Genomic DNA, 23,130 nt, shown 5'->3' on the forward strand with positions numbered 1-23,130 from the left:
TAAATGTGAATGTGTTCTCAGTCAACTTAACCTGGTAAAATAACGGTAAAATATATTTTTTTAAAGAATAGACAGAAGAGCCCATGGTGGTGTCTGTGGCCGTGTGCAGACCAACCAGCAGGAGTGCCCAATGGTAGAGATGGTGAGGGCCTTCTACACCATCAAAAGGAACATAAAATTCAACATACTAATTAGGATCTGGCTAAAAATACTTGAATCAGTTATAAACCCATTGCCCTTTATGGTTGCGGGGTCTGGGGTCCGCTCACCAACCAAGAATTCACAAAATGGGACAAATGCCAAAGTGAGACTGCATAAAAAAATATTGTGTACAATGTAAAACACCAAATAATGCATTCAGAGCTGAATTAGTCCGATACCCGCTAATTATCAAAATCCAGAAAAGAGACGTTCAATTCTTCAACCATCTAAAAGGAAGCAACATCCAAACCTTCCATAACAAAACCATCCCCTACAGAGAGATGAACTTGGAGAAGAGTCCCCTAAGCAAGCTGGTCCTGGACAGCAACACAATTAGACCCAACCAAATCATGAGAAAACAAAAAGAGAATTACTTGACACATTGGAAAGAATTAACAAAGAAACTGAGCAAACTAGAATGCTATTTGGCCGTACACAGTAGCAGAATACCCGAGCATTGGGACTGACCCAAAACTAAGGAAAGCTTTGACTATGTACAGACTCAGTGAGCATAGCCTTGCTATTGAGAAAGGCCGCCGAAGACAGACCTGGCTCTCAAGAGAAGACAGGCTATGTGCACACTGCCCACAACATGAGCTGGAAACTGAGCTGCACTTCCTAACATTTACATTTAAGTCATTTAGCAGACACTCTTATCCAGAGCGACTTACAAGTACATACATTCATACTTTTTTGTACTGGCCCCCCGTGGGAATTGAACCCACAACCCTGGCGTTGCAAGCGCCATGCTCTACCAACTGAGCTACATGGGACTAACCTCCTGCCCAATGTATGACCATATTAGAGACACATTTCCCTCAGATTACACAGATCCACAAAGAATTAGAAAACAAATCCAATTTTGATTAACTCTCAAATCTATTGGTTGAAATACAAGTGTGCCATCTCAGCAGCAAGACATGTGTCCTGTTGCCACAAGAAAAGGGCAACCAATGAAGAATAAACACCATTGTAAATACAACCCATATTTATGTTTATTTATTTTTCCTTCTGTACTTTAACTCTTTGCACATTGTTAAAACACTGTATATAGACATAATGACATTTGAAATGTTTCTATTCCTTTGGAACTTTTGTGAGTGTAATGTTTACTGTTCATTTTTTTTCACTTTTTATTTATTATCTATTTCATTTGTTTTGAAAATGTAAACATATGTTTCCTATGCCAATAAAGCCCTTACATGTAATTTAGTGCGTGAGTAGTGAAGAGGGCCAGAGGGGGGTGTAGAGACCGAGCGCTGCAGCAGGCAGCCGAGTCACGTGGGTAAGAGGAGACAGCAGCATGCGTGCAAGTCACTACAACTTTTTTTTAATACAAGTTTTAAGGTAGAATATTTCAAAATCTTTTCCCATCAAACATATTAACGCCCTAGAACTGATGGGCATCATGAAATATGACGACAAAGCACTGGAAAACGACTAAGGAGCTCTAGAGCGCATTAGATAAATTCGCTCGGAGGTGATTTAAACTACATTTTAATTTCGATTTATGGAAAATCATATCATGGTTTTTTACGTTTTTTTACCATGCTCAGTTCTTGGGTATCGAGCGCTAAAAGAGTGGACATTTTAAATGGACGTTATGGAACTCCCACGCGTGCTTCTGTAATGGGGGAAAAGTCCACAATGAAACTGACATTAAAATGTGGAGAATGATACATCTGTTGACCATTAAGTAGCCTATTAATTAATATACCTATGTAGGCTACTGTAGCCTACCATTTTGAATCAATAAATATGTTGGAATGACGATTAGGCTGGAGTCATTGCAAATCAAGCATTTCGCTACACAAGCATTAAAAAAAAATCGAACAAGTGTTTTTTGCAAAGATTTTGACATCATCTGTCCAATTTTCATCCTTCAAACTCTCCTGTTGGATTTATCTATAGCTATGCACATGCGCATAAGGGATTTATTTACAATCAGAAATTACACGAGTTAAATCGACATCCATTCATGAAAATGATCTGCCGAGTTTAATAAAGGCGAATTATATTTTCTCTTGCAACATATTACAATGTCTTTATTAGTTACGTTAGCTCGCAACGTTAGCTCGGGTTAATTGGCTAAACATCACCTCTCTGGCTACTGTTAAACGTGGGCTAGTTGTCAGGCACTGTGGGCGGGTTCTGAGTAGGCATGAGTTCGAAATTTAAATTACTCCCGATTTTTGAGCTAGACCTGGCAACCCTTCATCTACTCTTGTCCTGTGCGTTTGGTAGTCGAGCGAGCAGTAGTTTTCATTTCAGACCCAAAAGAGTTTTAAAAATCTCACCCAACAGCTTTAAAAAAAAGTAAAATATGCCAAGGAAGTGTGTTGTTGCTGGGTGCAGTAATACCCATAAGGACGGGGTTACGACTCATTTGTGGCCCAAAAACGACAAGCTCGCATTGAAGTGGGATCGGTTTGTCCGGTTGACGCGAGTGGATTGGATTAAGGGAACCACGGCCACTACTGTATGCGGTGCTCATTTCACCCCGGAGGACTTCGATGGCTATAACCAGTGGAAGGCAGGATTCGGAATGAGACTCCGACTGAAACCATGTGCTGTGCCGACTGTGCATGTGAAGCCTGCCATTGCAACCTCGGTTTCTGACCAACCAAACATTACGTCAAGAACGTCATCAGTAATGAAGATAAACCGGGTAAATTCAATGTGTTAAACTTTTTACAATAGCTAGCTACACTTGGTTAATTTAGCTATGTATTATGACAACCACCATTTAAAATAGTATTTTATTTTGTTAATTTATTCACGCCCGTCCTTTTGGAGGCGATAATACATTTTGCGTGTAGTTCGCCATAATATCACAGAAGAAGAACTGCGTTCATCTGTTCTTTAACTTTAGGCAATAACGAGCAAAAGCAAGAGAGATTGTGCAGTAGTTGGCTGCAAGGCAGCACATGTTTCTTTGCACGGTCTTCCAAACGAACAGTCCCTTCGTCGGATTTGGCTTCGATATTTTTTAAATAATCAAGTGCCAGAGAAGTTAAGTCCGAACCTGCGCTTATGCACAGTACACTTCACATCGGACTGCATTGTAAATCTGACTACACAAGTGGATTTGCCAATAGCTTGATCCTCCGTCATGGTTCTGACCCATCCATCTTGCACCTGGCAGCAGGTGTCTAGTTAGATAGTTAATCTATCATTAAAAGTAAAGGACATTCTATAGCTTGTAATTCAGCTGCTAGCTAGCTAACGTTAGCTTAGCTGCACTTGACGTGGTGGTCTAGCGACACAATCAATCATACTCTGCTATCAGCAATTGTGAAATAGTCCTAAAACAATGTTGACAGGGGGTTCATGTTAACTAACTTAGGTATCTACCGTTGGTGCAAGGCTACAATAACTTCACAGGCCAGTTTATTATGTACACGCCTGTAGTACCAGGTCAGACCGCCCGTTGCCTTCAGAACAGCCTGAATTCTTCTGGGAATTCTACAAGGAAACGTTCCACAGGGTTGTTGGTCCATGCTGAAGTGACGGCATCACGCAGTTCCTTCAGATAGAATCGTGTTACACTCATGCTGCGACCAGCTCGTTCCATCTCATCCCAAAGATGCTCTATTGGGTTGAGGTCTGGGGACTGACCAGGCCACTCAAGTAAACTGAACTCGTTGTCATGATCCAAGCAATGTTTTTCCACTCCTCAATTGTCCAGTGTTGGTGATCGGTTCCCTAGTGGAGCCGCTTCTTCTTGCCTTTAGTTGATAGGAGTGGAACCCTGTGGTTGTCTGCTGCTATAGCCCCTCCATGACAAGGATCGATGAGTTGTGCGTTCCGAGATGCTGTTCTGCACACCACTGTTGTACTTCGCTGTTATTTGTCTGTTTGTGGCCCGCCTGTTAGCCTGCACAGTTCTTGCCATTTCTCCTTCGACCTCTCTCATCAACGAGCTGTTTATGCCAACAGGACTGCCGCTGTATGCTTTTTGTTTGTCGCACCATTCTCGGCAAACCCTAGACGCTGTCGTGCGTGAAAAGCCCAGGAGGGTGGACGTTTCTGAGATACTGGATCTGGCACGCCTGGCACCGACGATCATACCATGCTCAAAATTACTCGTTTTGCCCATTCTAACGTTCAATCACACAGTTACTGAATGCCTCAATGCCTGTCTGCGTTATTTATTTAACAAGCTACGGCCACTTGGCTCACTGTCTGTAGGTGCGATCCATTTTAATGAGCAGGGTGGCTTGAGATTGTAAATTGAGACAGAAGGTCTTGAATAGAGTTAAGAGTTAGAGTAGAGTTAATGACCTTTACACCCCCCCCCCCCCCCCCAAACATTACAAATACAGTCTGTTACAGATGTGCATTCTGAAGAATCATGTTAACAGTAGCCACCACCACGTCAGAATAGAGAGCAATAGCAATGACGGGTCCTTTTGTAGGCACTGAATCAGCAACGGGTTGTTGGCTAAAAAGCTATGGGGAATTTTTGTTGTTGATAAACGCCAAAATAAGGTCTGTGGTAAACACAGGCTTAGGATACCTTATAAGTTTTGTTCTATGAGAGATTTAATCAGCTAATGTAACTTTGCTTTTTAAAAAATTGCATAAATGTTTTAAAATTCAAAGGCTTCATAATGGTAATGTTAAGTGACAGATTATCTCATAGAACAAAACATTTTAAGATCTGTGTTAACCTCAGACCTTATTTGCAGCGTTTATCCCAAAACCCCATAGGAATGGCCGAACGAACCAGAGGTAACTCGTCTCTGGTTTTTAGGACTGTTTTACACATACTCATTAAGTGCAACTGGACTCCCAATCACGGCCGGTTGTGACACAGTCTGGAATCGAACCAGGGTTTGTAGTGACTCCTCTAGCACTGAGATGCAGTGCCTTAGACGGCTGCGCCACTCGGGAGCCTATAGGGTCTGGCACCAGCAGATACCTTCTTATGACATATGCTGTGAGATATACGTGCTCAGACAGGTCTAATGTTGACAGCATAGGCAGGGCATGAGTTTCAAGTTTGGGGAAGCAACTTTTTCACCATCAAAATTGACCTTTTTATAATAAAGCATTCCATGCATCATCACATTTGCATACTTATGTAAGGGAGCCACCTATGTGTAATGTGATGAGTAGATTGGATAGTCATAATTTAGGCTAATCATATAACTCAATCACTGTTGGCAAAAAAAGACAGTTCAATACATGTCTGAGCACGTATAGCATAGAGTAGGCCTAGACTACATCAGATAGACGTCTTCTTTCTTTGCACAGGCCACATTTTTCCTATCATTCAACCCTACTACACTTTATATGACTGGAGACATACGATAAATGACAGGGTAGCCGACTCTGCTGATACTGACAAACAGACCAGTTAAAACAACATTGTCCATATAACGGGTCCTACGAGAAGGGGAGACACTAATAGAATATGACGTCCGTCTCAACTGGACGAGGAAGTTCATGACCAAACTTTAAGTGGCACTGACCCAACAATGAGAAATACAATTTTATTTGTCACATGCGCCGAATACAACAGGTGTAGACAGTAAAATGCTTACTTACAAGCCCTTAACCAACAATACAGTTCACGAAATAGAGTGAAGGTGATAGTGTATATGTGCAGTACCCGGGGATATGGCCGACGCTCTCCGCTGGTGCCAATAAGATAGTTGAGCGAACAACAGTAGCCCAACTAAAAGACATTTCATCCTCTTCTCTTTACAGCAAAAAATACATTTCGCTCCAAACTTCATTTTCCGCAATTGTTTTTTGAAATATTGCAATATGCCTGGCTGGGCTGCTCTACTTTTCACTGAGTCACAACTCAACAATCTACACTGAACAAAAATATAAAACCCAACGTGGTCCCATGTTTCATGAGTTGAAATAAAATATCCCAAAAATGTTCTCTCAAATTGTGTGCACAAATTAGTTTACATCCCTGTTAGTGAGCATATCTCTTTTGCAATGATAATCCATCCACCTGACAGGTGTGGCATATCAAGAAGCTGATTAAACGGCATGATCATTACACAGGTGCACCTTGTGTTGTGGACAATAAAAAGCCACTCTAAAATGTGCAGTTGTCACAACACAATGCCACAGATGTCTCAAGTTTTGAGGGAGGGTACAATTGGCATAAGCTGCCTCCAACGTCGTTTTCCAGAATTTGGCAGTACGTCCAACCTGCCTCAAAAGCACAGACCACGTGTATGGCGTTGTGTGGGCGAGCGTCCATTCTCAATACCAGCAAAGGGCAAAGAAAATATTTAGCCAAATATTGCAAACCCCCTGTTGTAATAGTTGATAAGATGTTTTGTTTAGGTGGAAAACGTGACGTTGGACGTGATGACAAAATATGAGGGATGTCAATATGAAACAACAACATGCAACATTACAGTACCATCGCCTCCAAGATGCGCAGTGGTACCGCTAAAACACAACGTGTCAACACAGGCTTATTACTACAGAGAAGAAAAGAAAAACAAAGGTGAGTGATATGGCTCGTATCTTTTTTGTAGAATGGCTTCCTTTTCAATTACAGCTGGAATGAATTGGTGTTTACATGCTGCTGTATTGTTTTGTGTCTGATTTTACAGCCGTCCAAGTCTGGCCAATCCGGAAGAATGTCGGAGTCAATACTTCCTTTACGGAGGACATACCATGGAAGGAAGTGAACCGGTATATACAGTTGAAGTCAGAAGTTTACATACACTTAGGTTGGAGTCATTGAAACTCGTTTTTCAACCACTCCACAAATTTCTTGTTAACAAACTATAGTTTTGGCAAGACGGTTAGGACATCTACTTTGTGCAAGACAAGTAATTTTTCCAACAATTGTTAACAGACAGATTATTTCACTTAAAATTCACTGTTTCACAATTCCAGCGTGTCAGAGGTTTACATACACTAAGTTGACTTGCCTTTAAACAGCTTGGAAAATTCCAGAAAATTATATCATGGCTTTAGAAGCTTCTGTGTACCTGTGGATGTATTTCAAGGCCTACCTTCAAACTCAGTGCCTCTTTGCTTGACATCATGGGAAAGTCAAAAGAAATCAGGCAAGTCCTCAGAAAAAAGATTGTAGACCTCCACAAGTCTTTCATCCTTGGGGGCAATTTCCAAGTGCCTGAAGGTACCACATTCATCTGTACAAACAATAGTACGCAAGTATAAACACCATGGGACCACGCAGCCGTCATACCGCTCAGGAAGGAGACGCGTTCTGTCTCCTAGAGATGAACGTTCTTTGGTGTGAAAAGTGCAAATCTATCCCAGAACAACAGCAAAGGACCTTGTGAAGATGCTGGAGGAAATGGGTACAAAAGTATCTATATCCACAATAAAACAAGTCCTATATCAACATAACCTGAAAGGCCGCTCAGCAAGGAAGAAGCCACTGCTCCAAAACCGCCATAAAAAATCCAGACTACGGTTTGCAACTGCACATGGGGACAAAGATTGTACTTTTTTGAGAAATGTCCTTTGGTCTGATGAAACAAAAATAGAACTGTTTGGCCATAATGACCATCATTATGTTTGGAGGAAAAACGGGGATGCTTGCATGCCGAAGAACACCATCCCAACCGTGAAGCATGGGGGTGGCAGCATCATGTTGTGGGGGTGCTTTGCTGCAGGAGGGACTGGTGCACTTTACTAAATAGATGGCATCATGAGGTAGGGAAATTTATGTGGATATATTGAAGAAGCATCTCAAGACATCAGTCAGGAAGTTGAGGCTTGGTCACACATGGGTCTTCCAAATGGACAATGACCCCAAGCATACTTCCAAAGTTGTGGCAAAATGGCTTAAGTCAAGGTATTGGAGTGGCCATCACAAAGCCCTGACCTCAATCCTATAGAACATTTGTGGGCAGAACTGAAAAAGCGTGTGCGAGCAAGGAGGCCTACAAACCCGACTCAGTTACACCAGCTCTGTCAGGAGGAATTGGCCAAAATTCACCCAATTTATTGTGGAAGCTTGTGGAAGGCTACCTGAAGCGTTTGACCAATGTTAAACAATTTAAAGGCAATGCTACCAAATACTAATTGAGTGTATGTAAACTTCTGACCCACTGGGAATGTGATGAAATAAATAAATTATTCTGACATTTCACATTCTTAAAATTAAGTAGTGATCCTAACTGACCTAAGACATGGAATTTTTACCAGGATTAAATGTCAGGAATGTGAAACTGAGTTTAAATGTATTTGACTAAGGTGTATGTAAAATTCCGACTTCAACTGTACATTTATTTTTGTTAAAGTGGGAAATTATTGTAAATTAATTGGCTAATGAATGTTGGGCCCATAGCCTAAGTAATACGAGCAACTATTCAGCTGAAAATTGTTATACAAATATGCATAATGACTTTTGACCTCACTGTCTGGTCTGTTTGCAAATCCTAATCTGTGAAAGCTTGTGATTGTAAATAAATACATAATTTTCTTCCAGTTTACACTCTGTTGCGGTGTACATGGCCAGGAAGTACGTGGTCTATGAAGACTGCCTCCTTCCATTGTTCAAGACTTGTCCGGTCTGTCGCAGCTCCTGCAGCATCGACAAGTTCATCCAAGATACCCTGCTCACCATCAACCAGTTCTGCAACCACTGTGACCACCGGAGCCAATGGAAGAGCCAGCCCTTTAACCTCCCAGCTAGATACCTGTCCTCTTCAGCAGCTGCAACATCGACTGGCACAACGGATGCTTCGATTGGCATAACAACTGGCACATCCACTGACGCTCTGACTGACTCCTCCACTGGCCCAACTTGCACCTTCAATTCTCAGACCCTGAAGGTAGCCTATATCATTTTTCACTATACAATGCATGAATACAAATACACACAAGCCTTTAAAAACAAGCCTATTTTTAATGTGTTTGTCAAGTTGACCAATAACTACAATTATCATCTGCCATATGGCTACCTCATTTTAACTAAGTGAAATCAGGAGGTTGACCGGGGGGGGGGGGGGTGTTAATGTCCCATTCTGCATTGGGATTCTGTCTAGCCAGTAGTTAAGTGTAGATATTGGTAGAGGAGTTGCTCATCATTGTCTTTGTAGACAGCGGAGGACGGTGATCTTTTGTTGGAGAATTACGATGGCGATATTTGCAACAAGGGTCTGGAGGACGTGTTTGAGACAACCTTCTGTATGCATGACGACGTCAAAGCCATGAAGAAGATATGTCAACGTCAGTCCTTGGAGGAGGAGGAGGAACAGGAGGAGACTAAGGAGGAGGAGGAACAGGAGGAGACTAAGGAGGAGGAGGGCTCCGATGTGGAGTGGCAACCTGAGGTTGAGTTAAGTGCTCTTCTAGCCTCAGATTCCGAATGGGATTCCCGAGCGCTCTGCCCGGATTGTGGCACGTTTATCAAAGGCTCCAAGGCTCACGTCTGCGAGCATGCCAAGCCGTTTGTCTGCCAGGACTGTGGCAAGCGGTTTGTTAACGAGACCTCTCTCAACAGTCACCGAATAATCCACAAGCCAGGCTACGTGCACGGGTGCAAGTACTGCCTCAAGCCATTCCAGAGCAGGCCGGAGAAGCTGAGGCACGAGGAGTGTCACCCGAGTGTAGAAAAGACCTACGAATGCCCCGACTGCGCCATACGATTCAGTGACATTAAAGCACGGGACGGCCACCTTCAAAGCCACAGAGGGCCCACATGGTACATTTGCGACATCTGCAAAATGGAGTTTACAAGGAGTAGCTACCTGGAAAGACACATGCTAGTCCACAGCGGGGAGAAGCCCTACACATGCCCAGAGTGCCAGCACTCCTTCAACCAGGCGAGCCACCTCAAGTCTCACATGCGCCTTCACACGGGCGAGAGGCCGTACAAGTGCCAGCATTGTGACAAGTACTTCAACCACAACGTGAGTCTGAAAAGCCACGTCCAGCGCTACCATCCGGACCCTGCCTCTGGGATCAAGGAGAAGAAACGGGAGCCAGTCTCAAACTCAGACACTCTGACTGAACAACAGCTAGTTGTTCAGTCAGAGGAGAGTCGAAAGACAAATACAGGGTCTGGGCAGGAAAGAGTGAAGAGGGTAGGGAGGAAGAGGAAACGCCTGACCTTTGACCCTGAGGAGTTGGGGGAGAGTGAGCGCAACAGTGACTCAGACTTCAACCCAGGGGCAGAAGAGGGCAGTAGTAACAAGACTACAGGCAGACCAATAGGCAGGCCGAGAATGAGACCAAGGACCACCAGAGATGTATACGGGAAGTGTGACTAAAGCATGATGGATCCAAACTGAATGAACAGTGGGAGGAGGACAGGGGGACCAAAAGGAAGGCCACAAGGGGGAGAGGGAGACCAAGAACCATTGAAAAGATGCATGAGGGAGCTGCTTGCAAAGAGCTTGATGAATCAAACCTGAATGATTAAGTGCCATCAATAGAGACGGCTCTTTCTGAACTTTTAGAGTTGTTGGCCAATTCAAAATGTAGATGAGGCTTTTGACCCGATGCTAAATTAACTGTTAGTTATTGAGGATTTGTCTGTCCCCCCCCCCCCCCCTATATTTTTTACACGTTGAAGAAAAAATACTGTTATGATTTGACAGAAATGTCCGTAAGGTTCAAGATTCTACATTTTTTTTACATTTACATTTGAGTCATTTAGCAGACGCTCTTATCCAGAGCGACTTACAGTAGAGTGCATACATTTTTATTACATTTTACATACTGAGACAAGGATATCCCTACCGGCCAAACCATCCCTAACCCGGACGATGCTATGCCAATTGTGCGTCGCCCCACGGACCTCCCGGTTGCGGCCAGCTGCGACAGAGCCTGGGCGCAAACCCAGCACAGCCTGGGCGCGAACCCAGAGACTCTGGTGGCGCAGCTAGCACTGTGATGCAGTGCCCTAGACCACTGCGCCACCCGGGAGGTCGTGGCGCATTCTACTCTAAAGCAGGGTCAACAAGGAAACTGTCAACGCGTCCCAAATTGTACCCTATTCCCTATACAGCACACTACTTTTGAACAGCCTACATTGCATTGATTTCAGATACTGTTGCGTTGAGCCATGGCCATAAGCCTACCGCCTGATTCCTTATGTTCAACATTTTGTGTTCTAGCGAACCTGATAAGTTGCTGTCTACATTATGATCAGTTAAGAAGAAAAGCGACAATGCAAAGTGCCTCCTATACTTTGTCGTTGATAAGCGGTTATCTTGGATTGTAATTCCTAACGTTTGCAGACAAGATTGTAATAAACGTCAGTATAAACCGGGTGATTCGAGCCCTGAATGCTGATTGGCTGGCTGAAAGACTTTTTACTGTTCTAATTCCGTCGGTAACCAGTTTATAACAGCAATAAGGCACCTCTGGGGTTTGTGTTATATGGCTGATATACCACGGTTAAGGGCTGTATCCAGGCACTCCGCGCTGCGCATAAGAAGACACCTTAGCCGTGGTATATTGGCCAATACCACACCCCCTTGCTTAAAGCATGTTTACTTTACTTTTATTATTGAATTGAATAGTATTACTGCTACATTTAAAAAAAAAATTCCAACCCACCTCAAATCTAGACTTTCATAAACCTTAAACAGTTAAAAGTAGATTGGCCCTGGGGTGAGGTCAACAGTCTAGAGGTCGACCGATTAATCGGAATGGCCGATTTCAAGTTTTCGTAACAACCAGTAATCTGCATTTTTGGACACTGATTATGGCCGATGACATTGCATTCCACGAGGAGACTACGTGGCAAGCTGACTACCTGTTATGCGAGTGTAGCAAGGAGCCACGGTAAGGTGCTAGCCGTGTGGCTCAGTTGGTAGAGCATGGCGCTTGCAACGCCAGGGTTGTGGGTTCATTTCCCACGGGGGGACCAGGGTGAATATGTATGAACTTTCCAATTTGTAAGTCGCTCTGGATAAGAGCGTCTGCTAAATGACTTAAATGTAAATGTAAATGCATTAAACTTATCTTAAAAAACAATCAATCTTAACAATCACTAGTTAACTACACATGGTACTAGTTTCTCCTGCTTTGCACATAATCGATGCGGTGCCTGTTAATGTGCATTTACTGATCATGACAACAGCCATAATGTACTTTAGTGGCATTTAATGTAAACAATATACTAGTCACCTTATCAATAAAACAAGAGACATAAATAATTCCACTGTTAGCACAGTTGATGAATCATTGTTTTAAATTTACACATTTAGATCAGTTACAGACTGATAGAATCCAACACGATTCATATGCAAACCATTGAACATGTATGATTGCTCAATATAGTGCACTGTATTATGTATTCTCATAAAATATAGAAACAGTACATTATCAAAAGAAATTAAAAAATATATGCCCATTATCTACAAATTATCCCAGTGTGTAGCCCCGACACAGAATGAAAGGGCTGAGGACAGTGTTGTACAGATCTTTACAATAATATTCTGTATTCTGAAAGTTTTTTTTTTTTTCTACTAAAAAAAAGGGGGGGGGGAAAAATGCTTCATGCACACATTTTCTTTCATACTGGATACGGCAATATCTGAATCAACGCCCCAAAATAAGATCTCGAGCCATTCTCTAAGTGAGATGCTATTCAGATAGGACCTCAACAAGGGATAGGTAAACTGATAAAGAGAAACAGTTGTGTTTAACGATTCAACAGTCCAATGTGGCGATCCAGACATTTAGGAAGTGAGCCATATAATAAAAACAGCCACGTCAGAGGTTCTGGCTCTTCGGCTAGTAGTTCCTCAGGTAGACTAGTCGAGGAGGCTGGAACTTCTCACGACACAAAGGGCACTCCGTCTGTGGAGAGGAAGGAACAAATAGTAATGCACTGCATCTAGCTTCTTTTCACCGATAGGCTGGCTAGGTGGAACACTGACCCTCCGATAGGCCGGCCAGGTGGAACACTGACCCTCCGATAGGCTGGCTAGGTGGAACACTGACCCTCCGATAGGCCGGCCAGGTGGAACACTGACCCTCCGATAGGCTGGCTAGGTGGAACACTGACCCTCCGATAGGCCGGCCAGGTGGAACACTGACCCTCCGATAGGCCGGCCAGGCAGAACACTGACCCTCCGATAGGCCGGCCAGGCGGAACACTGACCCTCCGATAGGCCGGCCAGGCGGAACATTATACCTCTCCAGTCCTGTCAGACCTACAGGTTAGAGGTCGTTTCCGGACCGTGCCACTGTTATAGTACCCCTTAATAAAGAGCGTAACATTTCACTCACATAATTAAATAGGACATAGAACAGTAGTCACCCTCTCACCTTGGTGTTGCACCACTCTGTGATGCACTCCCAGCAGAACAGATGACCACACGGTGTGGAGGTCGAGTGTCTCCTCTCCTCTAGACACAGGATACAGCGAGAGGCACGGGGACAGTCAGTCTGGTCTACAGATTGGGACCTAGACACACGGGCACATTTTAAAACGTATACATACATGTGAAATTCATATGCTTACCTCAATATTCACATTGAGAAGAATGCATGGGGGCACGTGTGCGTCTCAAGGAAATGTCCAACTTCAGGTGAAGATTTTGAACTGTAGCGTCGCAATCAAATTGTATCCATCTGATGTAATCTGAATGTCCTCAAACACTTCCTGTCGCGAGTGTTTTTTTTGTTGTTGACAGGTTTCCACAGTTTTCATATTTCAAGTTATTACATACTTCATAGATTTACAATTTCAGATTACTTCATACATTTAGATAGGTCAGAGGATCAGGTACATTCAAATTCATGAGCATTTTTATATTGTTCAAAGGCAGTGCTTCCCGGGGGGCCCACCCATCAACACACCCACCCAACCCAACCCCAATGCGAGGCTTGATGGAACCCCAGGACCAGGAAAGGTATATGGATAGATATGGTAGCAGGTTCTCAGTGTGACCAAGGCAGTCAGTGTTAATTATATTATTAAAACAGTGTCCTACTGCATTGTACCTGGAGGGCAGGTTCCTGTGTTGTCTCCACTCCTGCCGGGCTCTCTGTCTCTGACGGAGGTTGTTGAGTTGCAAGGCTAGCGTGAGGGCCAGCTGCATCAGGGAGATCATGCCCAGGAGCCTGTAGCTGCTCCGGATGTCCCCGTCATCCCCCGTCACACCACGTACCCGTAGCTAACCACCCAGGGAAATAAAGAATGGTGAGAAGCATACACTCGTAAAACACCGTAACAAAACGTTTGGAACGGAAAACAAAGTTCAGCTGGTAAGAAAATGGACTGAAACAGGAAGGTATAACCTGAACCTGTCCAAAAAGACATGGTTTGTTTATTGTTTTCCATTGCAAAAAGTTTTGCTGCGGTACACTACTGAATAGGTTCTCACAAATACTCACATAGCTTACTCCGGCAGTCCTCTTCCCCAGGTGGTAGAAGGCCCCGCTGATGTAAAACAGGGCCACATGCACCCGGTGGAGAATGGAGAGTCCCTGCTGGAGGGCCAACACGGCCGGCACACACGCCCTCCTCTGGGGTTCCGTCAGCAGCCCCAACGCCCTCCGGACCCAGCCTCTCATCCAGGCTCCGGGGCTCCAAGGACTGGCCACGGTTGCTCTCTGGATTCCCCCTCCCTGGCTGTCCTCCCCCGCCTCCAGCTCATTCTCCAGGCACACCAGCAGCTTGTCCAGCAGGTAAGGAAACAGGCTGTGGAGGAGCACCAGGACTCCTCGTCTGACGCGTGACGGTACCCTGCGCAGGGTAGGGTCCACCTGGATGATACTGACATACTCCTCACCCAATGTCTGGTACCCTGGATGACACAGGGAGGGACAGCAAGGCTGTGTGGTTAGGTGGCATAAACAATGGATGCCCCTGGTCTGTATTTGATGGCAAAGCCTGCCTGTCAGTTTTGAGACATGGTATGGAGCTCCAGCGGTTTGTTTACCTACGTGAGAATGTGGTTAAACCATAGTATGCAAGGTCTGACAGGAGTTGGATCTCTTTTCTCCAGTGCAGCCATCGCTTGGACCCTGTAGGAATAAATAAAAAAGCAGCTAGCTAGCTACTGTAAGAATAATAGCTATTATAAACCAGGATATAACTTATGCATTCATGGCTCTTGAAAACCCTTCTCTGTATGTAGGGTTTTAAGCAGTTACATTCGCCCACGTTTGGCTCCGTGTTAAGTACAATTCCCGACGCTGTGATTTAATGTTTAGAAACTTCAATATCCATCGTTTGTGAAACTGTTTCTAAACATATCTTTCATGTCTGCAAGAAATAAACTTATTTTTAAAGTTCCATAGAAGGTGTGTGGCTGCACTAACCCTACCCCTATAAAGGTGTATACTTTGTATTTTTCTCGCTGATATGAAAAGACACGTTCCTTATGGTTTCCAAAACAGTACTGCAAACTTTCGCAACTTCCAGACCGAGCGTCTGGGCTCTTTAACAAACGTCCCCGGTAAAGAAGATAACTACCCTTAGCGCCTATTGACGATAGTAATGTTAACATTCTATGAAATGTGGTAATGCATTCATAGCTATGCTCTAAATTGTAATGTAGGCTACTTGCCTGCAAGAGTCTGGAAAGCTTCATTCGCGTTGTTCCTGAGACAGTGTTGATAATATTCGTCCTTCTGACTTGAACGAATCAATTGTGGTTGGTTTGCACTGACGAGAGGCATTGCTGGATGCTAACTAGCGTAGCAAGGGCACGGGAAGTTGCTTGAATTTGAATGCACGATAGTTCGTTGAAAAATAACTCGTCAGTCCATTTCTACACAAACTGTCTGGCTAAGACACTTTTCCGAACTTGTCACAGTTTGGCATAGTTATTTAAACGTTCATATTGCCTGCCTTGACAGCTCTGTTAGCTACTAGCTAAATACACGGAAACACAGTTGACTTGAACGAAACAATGACAGCAAAATACACTTCTGCGGCCACAGCGCAGTGCGGTGGTAGGAGTTCGCGTCTACTTTCCTGTGTAATGCATCATTAGCGTAGCCTTGCGCACTGCACAAAACATTGCTGTAACCATTAATATATGGTAGTTTCTGCACTGGTGTAACAGTTACCAGTATTTCTGGACTTTCATACTGCAGGTGAACTTGTGAAATGTAATCATATTAGAACAATATTGGTGTGGTGTGTGGGTCACTAAACCTATTAGAATTTTCGAAGAAATGTTTAAAAAAAGGTCTAATTTTAGTGAATGATATCATAAATAGGACTGGTGGAGTTATGTCACACATGCAGCTAGCACAGACATATGGAAATGTCTGCTCTACCCAAAATTACAACCAATTAATTGCAGCATTACCACAAACATGGAAGAGGCAAGTAGAAGGGGAAAAAGTAAGGAACTTGTATGTCGCCCTGTATTAAATAACAAAAATGGTTAAAGAAAAACATATACCAATTTCATTTAAGACCAAAAAACGGACAGCTGTGCCATATAAATTGCAAAATAGTTGGGAAGAGATTTTCGATGTGCCCATTCCATGGCACATGGTTTATGAATTGATACGCAAAACAACGCCGGATTCAAAACTTCGAATTTTTCAATTTAAATTACTATACAAAATTCTTGCAACTAATAGAATGTTATATATATGGGGGATACAACCTTCCCAGCTCTGCAGATTCTGCTGTGAGGAGGCAGAGTCATTCGATTATTTATTTTGGTATTGTCGATATGTAGCTCGTTTTTGGTCACAGGTCCAGGAATGGCTGAAGAATTGAAACATTTGCCTAGAACTACAGATAGCAGTACTAGGTGATTTGAAAAGCCATAGTCAATCAATCAATAATATAATAATTATTTTAGCAAAAATGTTTATTTTTAATTTACAATCTGTAGAAGCTATGAGAACAGAAAGGTTCAATTATTTTGTGAAGCATCACAGCACAGTTGAAAAATATATGGCAAATAGAAATCCGAAATAGATGATGTTGAGAGATAGATGGGAGGGGTTGAATGGAGCTGAAGGGTGGGACTAATAACAAGATAAACCATGTAAAACATACGGGGTGTGTAAATGTATATAGGTTCGGAACTTTTGTGAAATAGCACAGTTACAAATAGAAATCAAACTGGATGGACATCAGAAATAGAGGAAGGACTAAGAACAAACAAGAGAGAACTATTATAAAGTAGACTGTGTCTGTAAAATGTGTATAAGATGTATAAATTGAAGGTAAAAGCAGAAGTGTTTATCAGTTTACTCCAATTGGGGGATCGGTGGTAGGGTTTGCGGGGAATAATAATAAAGGTATATTCTTTTTAAAAGTATGTATGTCTATATAGGTCTGTGTATGTATATATGTGTATATGTATGCATGCGTGTATGGATATATATATTTACCCAAAAATTATACGGGGGATTGGAAATGATGCAGACAATTACATTGATGGAATGCTTCTACACCTGCATTACTAGCTGTTTGGGGTTTTAGGCTGGGTTTCTGCACAGCACTTCGAGATATTAGCTGATGTACGAAGGGCTATATAAAAAATAAACTTGAAAAAATAAACTTGATGGAAGCAACATTCTTTCCGCAATATTAAGCTGATCCACACAATTTAAGATTAAAAAAAAATATATATATATAGTAGAATTTATATTGATGGGTCTGCAACTCAAATTGGCTGTAATGTATAATGCTTTATCTCATTGGGTTGAGAATGATTTGCTGACACCACGCTTCACTGTAAGGCTGTGGTGTGGAATATACAATGCATAGAGATAGAGCTGTTTTATTTCCGTATGTTGAATATTTTGTATTATATTGTATCAAAATATGAACAGAACATTTGATTAGCTTAAATCCCAAGCTAATTTATTGGTATCTGAAAATGTCACCATTGTTAGACATTTTTTCTCCATTGAATACATGAATTCATTCATGATTTGTACACATCCTTTATTTCTCCTTTTTTGTTTGTTGACAGAAATGTCCCTCCCTAAGCTTCCACAGCTGGGGCATTTTTCCTAGCTGGATTGATAGTGCTTACTCTTCCTGCCTGTTTGTAAATTGCTGAACCAGTTTCTTTGTCCCCTTTTAATTCAGTTTCCTGAACCAAGCTGAAGGTGTTTTGCTAGGTGCTGAACACCTTCTCTGTCCTGCAGTGCAGTGGGCAGATAGCCTCTCTCAACAAGGAGAGCTAGACCAACACTTGGACAGTATGAGTAGGGGGGAATAGTTTACTTACAAGCAGCTGCAGACAAGGAAGTGGACTGTGTGTTTACAATTAAGGAGGAGCTGCTGGCGTTTTCCCCTGCCCGTAAAGTTGTGAGATACTTGTGATTTCTTACAGATGGAGGCTAGATGGTGCAGGGAGAGCACACTGCTTGTTGAGAGCACAGGATGGGACTAAACCACTGAAGTTCCACCGGGCGATTCTCAGGTGCCTGAGTAGCCTGCAAAGGTAAGTCATGCCAGAATTCCTCTGTTGGTTTTATCAGCTTGGCATTCACTGCACTTAATTCATTGGAAGTTTGACTTGGCTACTGAACACTAACATTGCCACACGCAACCAGATAAAGGACTAGTCTAAAACCCGTCCCACTTCAGTGTGGCCTCTTAGCCCATGGCTCCATGGCTCCATGCCCATCAAAACCACACAGAATTCCAGCTTGTATCCAACTGAAGCTCTTTGTAAGTACATAGAATAGTAGAATATCAGTGAGTAGAGTTGTAGTGATTGATTCCCTTGGAGGTTTGCTGTTGACTGCTGCGTGAGTCATTGATCTTTATTTGCAAAGCACAGGATCCTCAGGAGACCCCAAACAACACAATGAGGAAGGAAGCGCTGGAGCCAGCAGCACCTGCCGAAGAGAGAGAACAGCAGCTTGTTACAATAGTTTCCTTAATGACCTCAGGTGACATCTGGGTAGGATGCATACAGTCATGAATTGCTTAACAGACACTTGGTATTGGTATTTTATTAGGATCCCCAGTTTAGCTGTTGTAAAAACAGCAGCTACTCTTCCTGGGATCCACATGAAACATAATACAGAACATTAATAGATAACAGCTCAAGGACAGGACTACATCAACTTTTGTTTTAAAGGCAAACGTAGCTTACATATCAATACATACACACAAACTATCCTGGTCATATAGCCTACATATCAATACATATCCACAAACTATCCTGGTCATATAGCCTACATATCAATACATATCCACAAACTATCCTGCTCATATAGCTTACATATCAATACATACACACAAACTATCTAGGTCAAATAGCCTACATATCAATACATACACACAAACTATCTAGGTCAAATAGGGGAGAGGCATTGTGCCAAGAGGTGTTGCTTTATCTGTTTTTTTTAAACCAGGTTTGCTGTTTATTTGAGCAATATTAGATGTAATAGAGTTCCATGCAATAATGGCACTATATAATAATGTACGCTTTCTTGAATTTGTTCTGGAGTTGGGGACTGTGAAAAGACCTCTGGTGGCATGTCTAGCACACGTCCAATAGGTGTTGAGTAGTCTCTTTCTCTCAGCGGCTGTGGCAGACATGCATTACTGACCTACTTGTGTTCCAAGTGTTAAACAGACGCGTGGCTTTCCGAATCAGCCAGGCTGGTTGTGATGTCTTTTACAGGAGCAACGTCTCAAAGTGTCATAAGGGGATATGGCCATGCCCAGACAGACAGTCTCTCCTTAGGCAGTTCCAGCAGAACTTGGCCCCCTTAGGAAGGCTTAATGAATTTACATCACAGAGTGTGTATCTCGTGTCTTGTGTGTATGTCATTGCGTGTGTCTCTGTGTGTGTATCTGTGTGTATCTCTGTGTGTGTGTCATTGTGTGTGTCTGTGTGTGTATCTCTGTGTGTGTGTCATTGTGTGTGTCGTTGTGTGTGTATCTGTGTGTATCTCTGTGTGTGTGTCATTGTGTGTGTATCTGTGTGTATCTCTGTGTGTGTGTCATTGTGTGTGTCTCTGTGTGTGTGTCATTGTGTGTGTCTCTGTGTGTGTATCTGTGTGTGTGTCATTGTGTGTGTCTCTGTGTGTGTCTCTGTGTGTGTGTCATTGTGTATCTCTGTGTGTATCTCTCTGTGTGTGTATCTGTGTGTGTCATTGTGTGTGTGTGTCTGCGTGTGTGTCTGCGTGTGTGTGTATATCTCGTGTCTGTGTCTTGTGTGTGTGTGTCATTGCGTGTGTCTCTGTGTGTGTCATTGCGTGTGTGTCTGTGTGTGTGTATCTGTGTATCTGTGTGTGTGTGTGTGTGTGTGTGGTGTGAGCATGGTTAAGGCTAGGATAAGCCTGTGGGAACATTAATAGTTACCGTAGAAGTACTGTGAACTACAGGAACAAAAGAGCAAGTAGTTGTTATAATGGCATAATTGTAAAACATATTTCTATGTAGAATGAAAATCACAGAAAGCTACAACATAATATACCATTTACACACGCGTTAAAGACACTTGATGTCCCTTTGATGATGCCAACGGAATATTAACCAATAATAAACAAAAAAAAATGCTATACCTTCATATGTAAGAAATATATTTCTGGACTGACCTTTTCTAGCCTGTAATTTCTATATTTTCCTCTAACAATGTATGATATTTTGATATTATACTATTCTTTTTAGAGTTTGACCTTTCCAGCTACGGCGCCCTGCACGGTAGGGCCGTCGTTGCATGTCTGTTGCTCCAAATGTAGAGGAAAACTACATCTGACTTGGAAACAAGGCCGCAGGAAAGTTCCTTCTCAGACACACCACTGTGTTAACAGTTTGTGTGTGTGTGTGTGTGTTGTTCTTCTGCTTCACTTAGCATAACATATGTATCAATCCATTGTGATAAATAGGCTACTCTCCTGATTTTTCTACTCATGATATCAGAGCATAACCTACTCCTACCCTGAAATATATTTTTTCTTCTCAAATTATGAAGTAGTCGAATATTGTCTGCAATGTAGTCGCCTCAAAAGAGCACGTGCTATTGAACAACTTCAGCTAGGGAAGTATTCTTACCAGTAGCCTTGTTACATTTCCATCTTGATCTAAATCTTGGTCACAGCTCATGACGATACAAACAGAAAAAGATGCAAATGAATCGGAACTAATCTCTCATTCTACAAGAGTGTTCACCGGTACTCCCCTACCAAACCCGGTTCTTTGCCCTCAAATGTCTTGTCTGAGTTGAGGCATCCCAGCGTGAAAACCCATTGTGGACAAAGCTTTTTGAAATGACATCACTAATTCCCTGCTGTTGGAGTGAGGAGTGTACGCTATTACTGTGTGTGTGGTAGTTGTTTTACGAGGTGTGTGGTAGTTGTTTTACGAGGTGTGTGGTAGTTGTTTTACGAGGTGTGTGGTAGTTGTTTTACGAGGTGTGTGGTAGTTGTTTTACGAGGTGTGTGTGTGTGGTAGTTGTTTTACGGAGGTGTGTGTGTGTGGTAGTTGTTTTACGGAGGTGTGTGTGTGTGGTAGTTGTTTTACGGAGGTGTGTGTGACTGTGTGGTAGTTGTTTTACGAGGTGTGTGTGACTGTGTGGTAGTTGTTTTACGAGGTGTGTGTGACTGTGTGGTAGTTGTTTTACGAGGTGTGTGTGACTGTGTGGTAGTTGTTTTACGAGGTGTGTGTGACTGTGTGGTAGTTGTTTTACGAGGTGTGTGTGACTGTGTGGTAGTTGTTTTACGAGGTGTGTGTGACTGTGTGGTAGTTGTTTTACGAGGTGTGTGTGACTGTGTGGTTGTTGTTTTACGAGGTGTGTGTGGTTGTCGTTTTACGAGGTGTGTGTGGTTGTCGTTTTACGAGGTGTGTGTGGTTGTTGTTTTACGAGGTGTGTGGTAGTTGTTTTACGGAGGTGTGTGTGTGTGGTAGTTGTTTTACGAGGTGTGTGTTAGTTGTTTTACGAGGTGTGTGTGTGTGTGTTAGTTGTTTTACGAGGTGTGTGTGTGTGGTAGTTGTTTTACGAGGTGTGTGACTGTGTGGTAGTTGTTTTACGAGGTGTGTGACTGTGTGGTAGTTGTTTTACGAGGTGTGTGACTGTGTGGTAGTTGTTTTACGAGGTGTGTGTGTGTGGTAGTTGTTTTACGAGGTGTGTGTGTGTGGTAGTTGTTTTACGAGGTGTGTGTGTGTGGTAGTTGTTTTACGGAGGTGTGTGTGTGTGGTAGTTGTTTTACGGAGGTGTGTGTGACTGTGTGGTAGTTGTTTTACGAGGTGTGTGACTGTGTGGTAGTTGTTTTACGAGGTGTGTGACTGTGTGGTAGTTGTTTTACGAGGTGTGTGACTGTGTGGTAGTTGTTTTACGAGGTGTGTGTGTGTGGTAGTTGTTTTACGGAGGTGTGTGTGTGTGGTAGTTGTTTTACGAGGTGTGTGTGTGTGGTAGTTGTTTTACGAGGTGTGTGTGTGGTAGTTGTTTTACGAGGTGTGTGTGAGGTAGTTGTTTTACGAGGCGTGTGTGTGTGGTAGTTGTTTTACGAGGTGTGTGGTAGTTGTTTTACGAGATGTGTGTGTGTGTGGTAGTTGTTTTACGAGGTGTGTGTGTGTGGTAGTTGTTTTACGAGGTGTGTGTGTGTGGTAGTTGTTTTACGGAGGTGTGTGTGTGTGGGTAAGACTTTTTGAAGCTGTCCAATTGGGGTATTTCACCAAACGTTACACACTAAAGCACACCAACATCGAGGCTAGACCTGTATCCTAGCGTCGCTGTTTTCCTCTCAGTAAGGTACTATTGTAGTATCAGCAGGGAAATCCATGTTGTTGCCGGCCCCGAAGGTGTCCAATGCAGCCGGTAAAAAAAAAATCTCAATATCAAATCATTTCTGGGTAACAATTAAGCACCTTACTGTGATCTGTTTTAAATTAAAATGGCCAAAAATAAACAAAAATAGTGTAACTTCTTAGCAAAGAGCAATTTCTCAAGCAATAATTTAGCTAGGACTGTCTGGGAGTGGTCTGAGTGGAGGGTGTAATTGGATGAGCCTAATGGGAGAGATATGTTACCTGAAAACGATCTGTTTTTAGCAGAGAGCTTT

General features: G+C 42.8%; 2 protein-coding genes across 2 annotated transcripts; one reads left to right on the plus strand and one right to left on the minus strand.

The window, feature by feature from the left end:
* The first annotated feature begins 2,340 nt into the window (after positions 1-2,340).
* Positions 2,341-10,729, plus strand: LOC129829549 (zinc finger protein 14-like). Its single transcript, XM_055891305.1, has 5 exons — positions 2,341-2,869; positions 6,517-6,682; positions 6,792-6,873; positions 8,648-8,993; positions 9,261-10,729. The coding sequence occupies exons 1-5, from the start codon at positions 2,525-2,527 to the stop codon at positions 10,431-10,433; spliced, it is 2,112 nt and encodes a 703-aa protein (XP_055747280.1). The 5' UTR covers positions 2,341-2,524; the 3' UTR covers positions 10,434-10,729.
* Positions 10,730-12,326: 1,597 nt separating this feature from the next.
* pex10 (peroxisomal biogenesis factor 10) lies at positions 12,327-16,057 on the minus strand. The gene is made up of 6 exons (XM_055891306.1): positions 15,696-16,057; positions 15,070-15,150; positions 14,518-14,930; positions 14,125-14,297; positions 13,447-13,585; positions 12,327-12,975 (listed from the first exon to the last, which is right to left on the minus strand). Exons 1-6 carry the CDS (start codon positions 15,805-15,807, stop codon positions 12,910-12,912), a joined length of 984 nt encoding a protein of 327 aa, XP_055747281.1. The 5' UTR covers positions 15,808-16,057; the 3' UTR covers positions 12,327-12,909.
* Positions 16,058-23,130: the final 7,073 nt, after the last annotated feature.

This window comes from Salvelinus fontinalis, chromosome 31 (genome assembly GCF_029448725.1).
Source record: "Salvelinus fontinalis isolate EN_2023a chromosome 31, ASM2944872v1, whole genome shotgun sequence".
Taxonomy (NCBI): Eukaryota; Metazoa; Chordata; class Actinopteri; order Salmoniformes; family Salmonidae; genus Salvelinus; species Salvelinus fontinalis.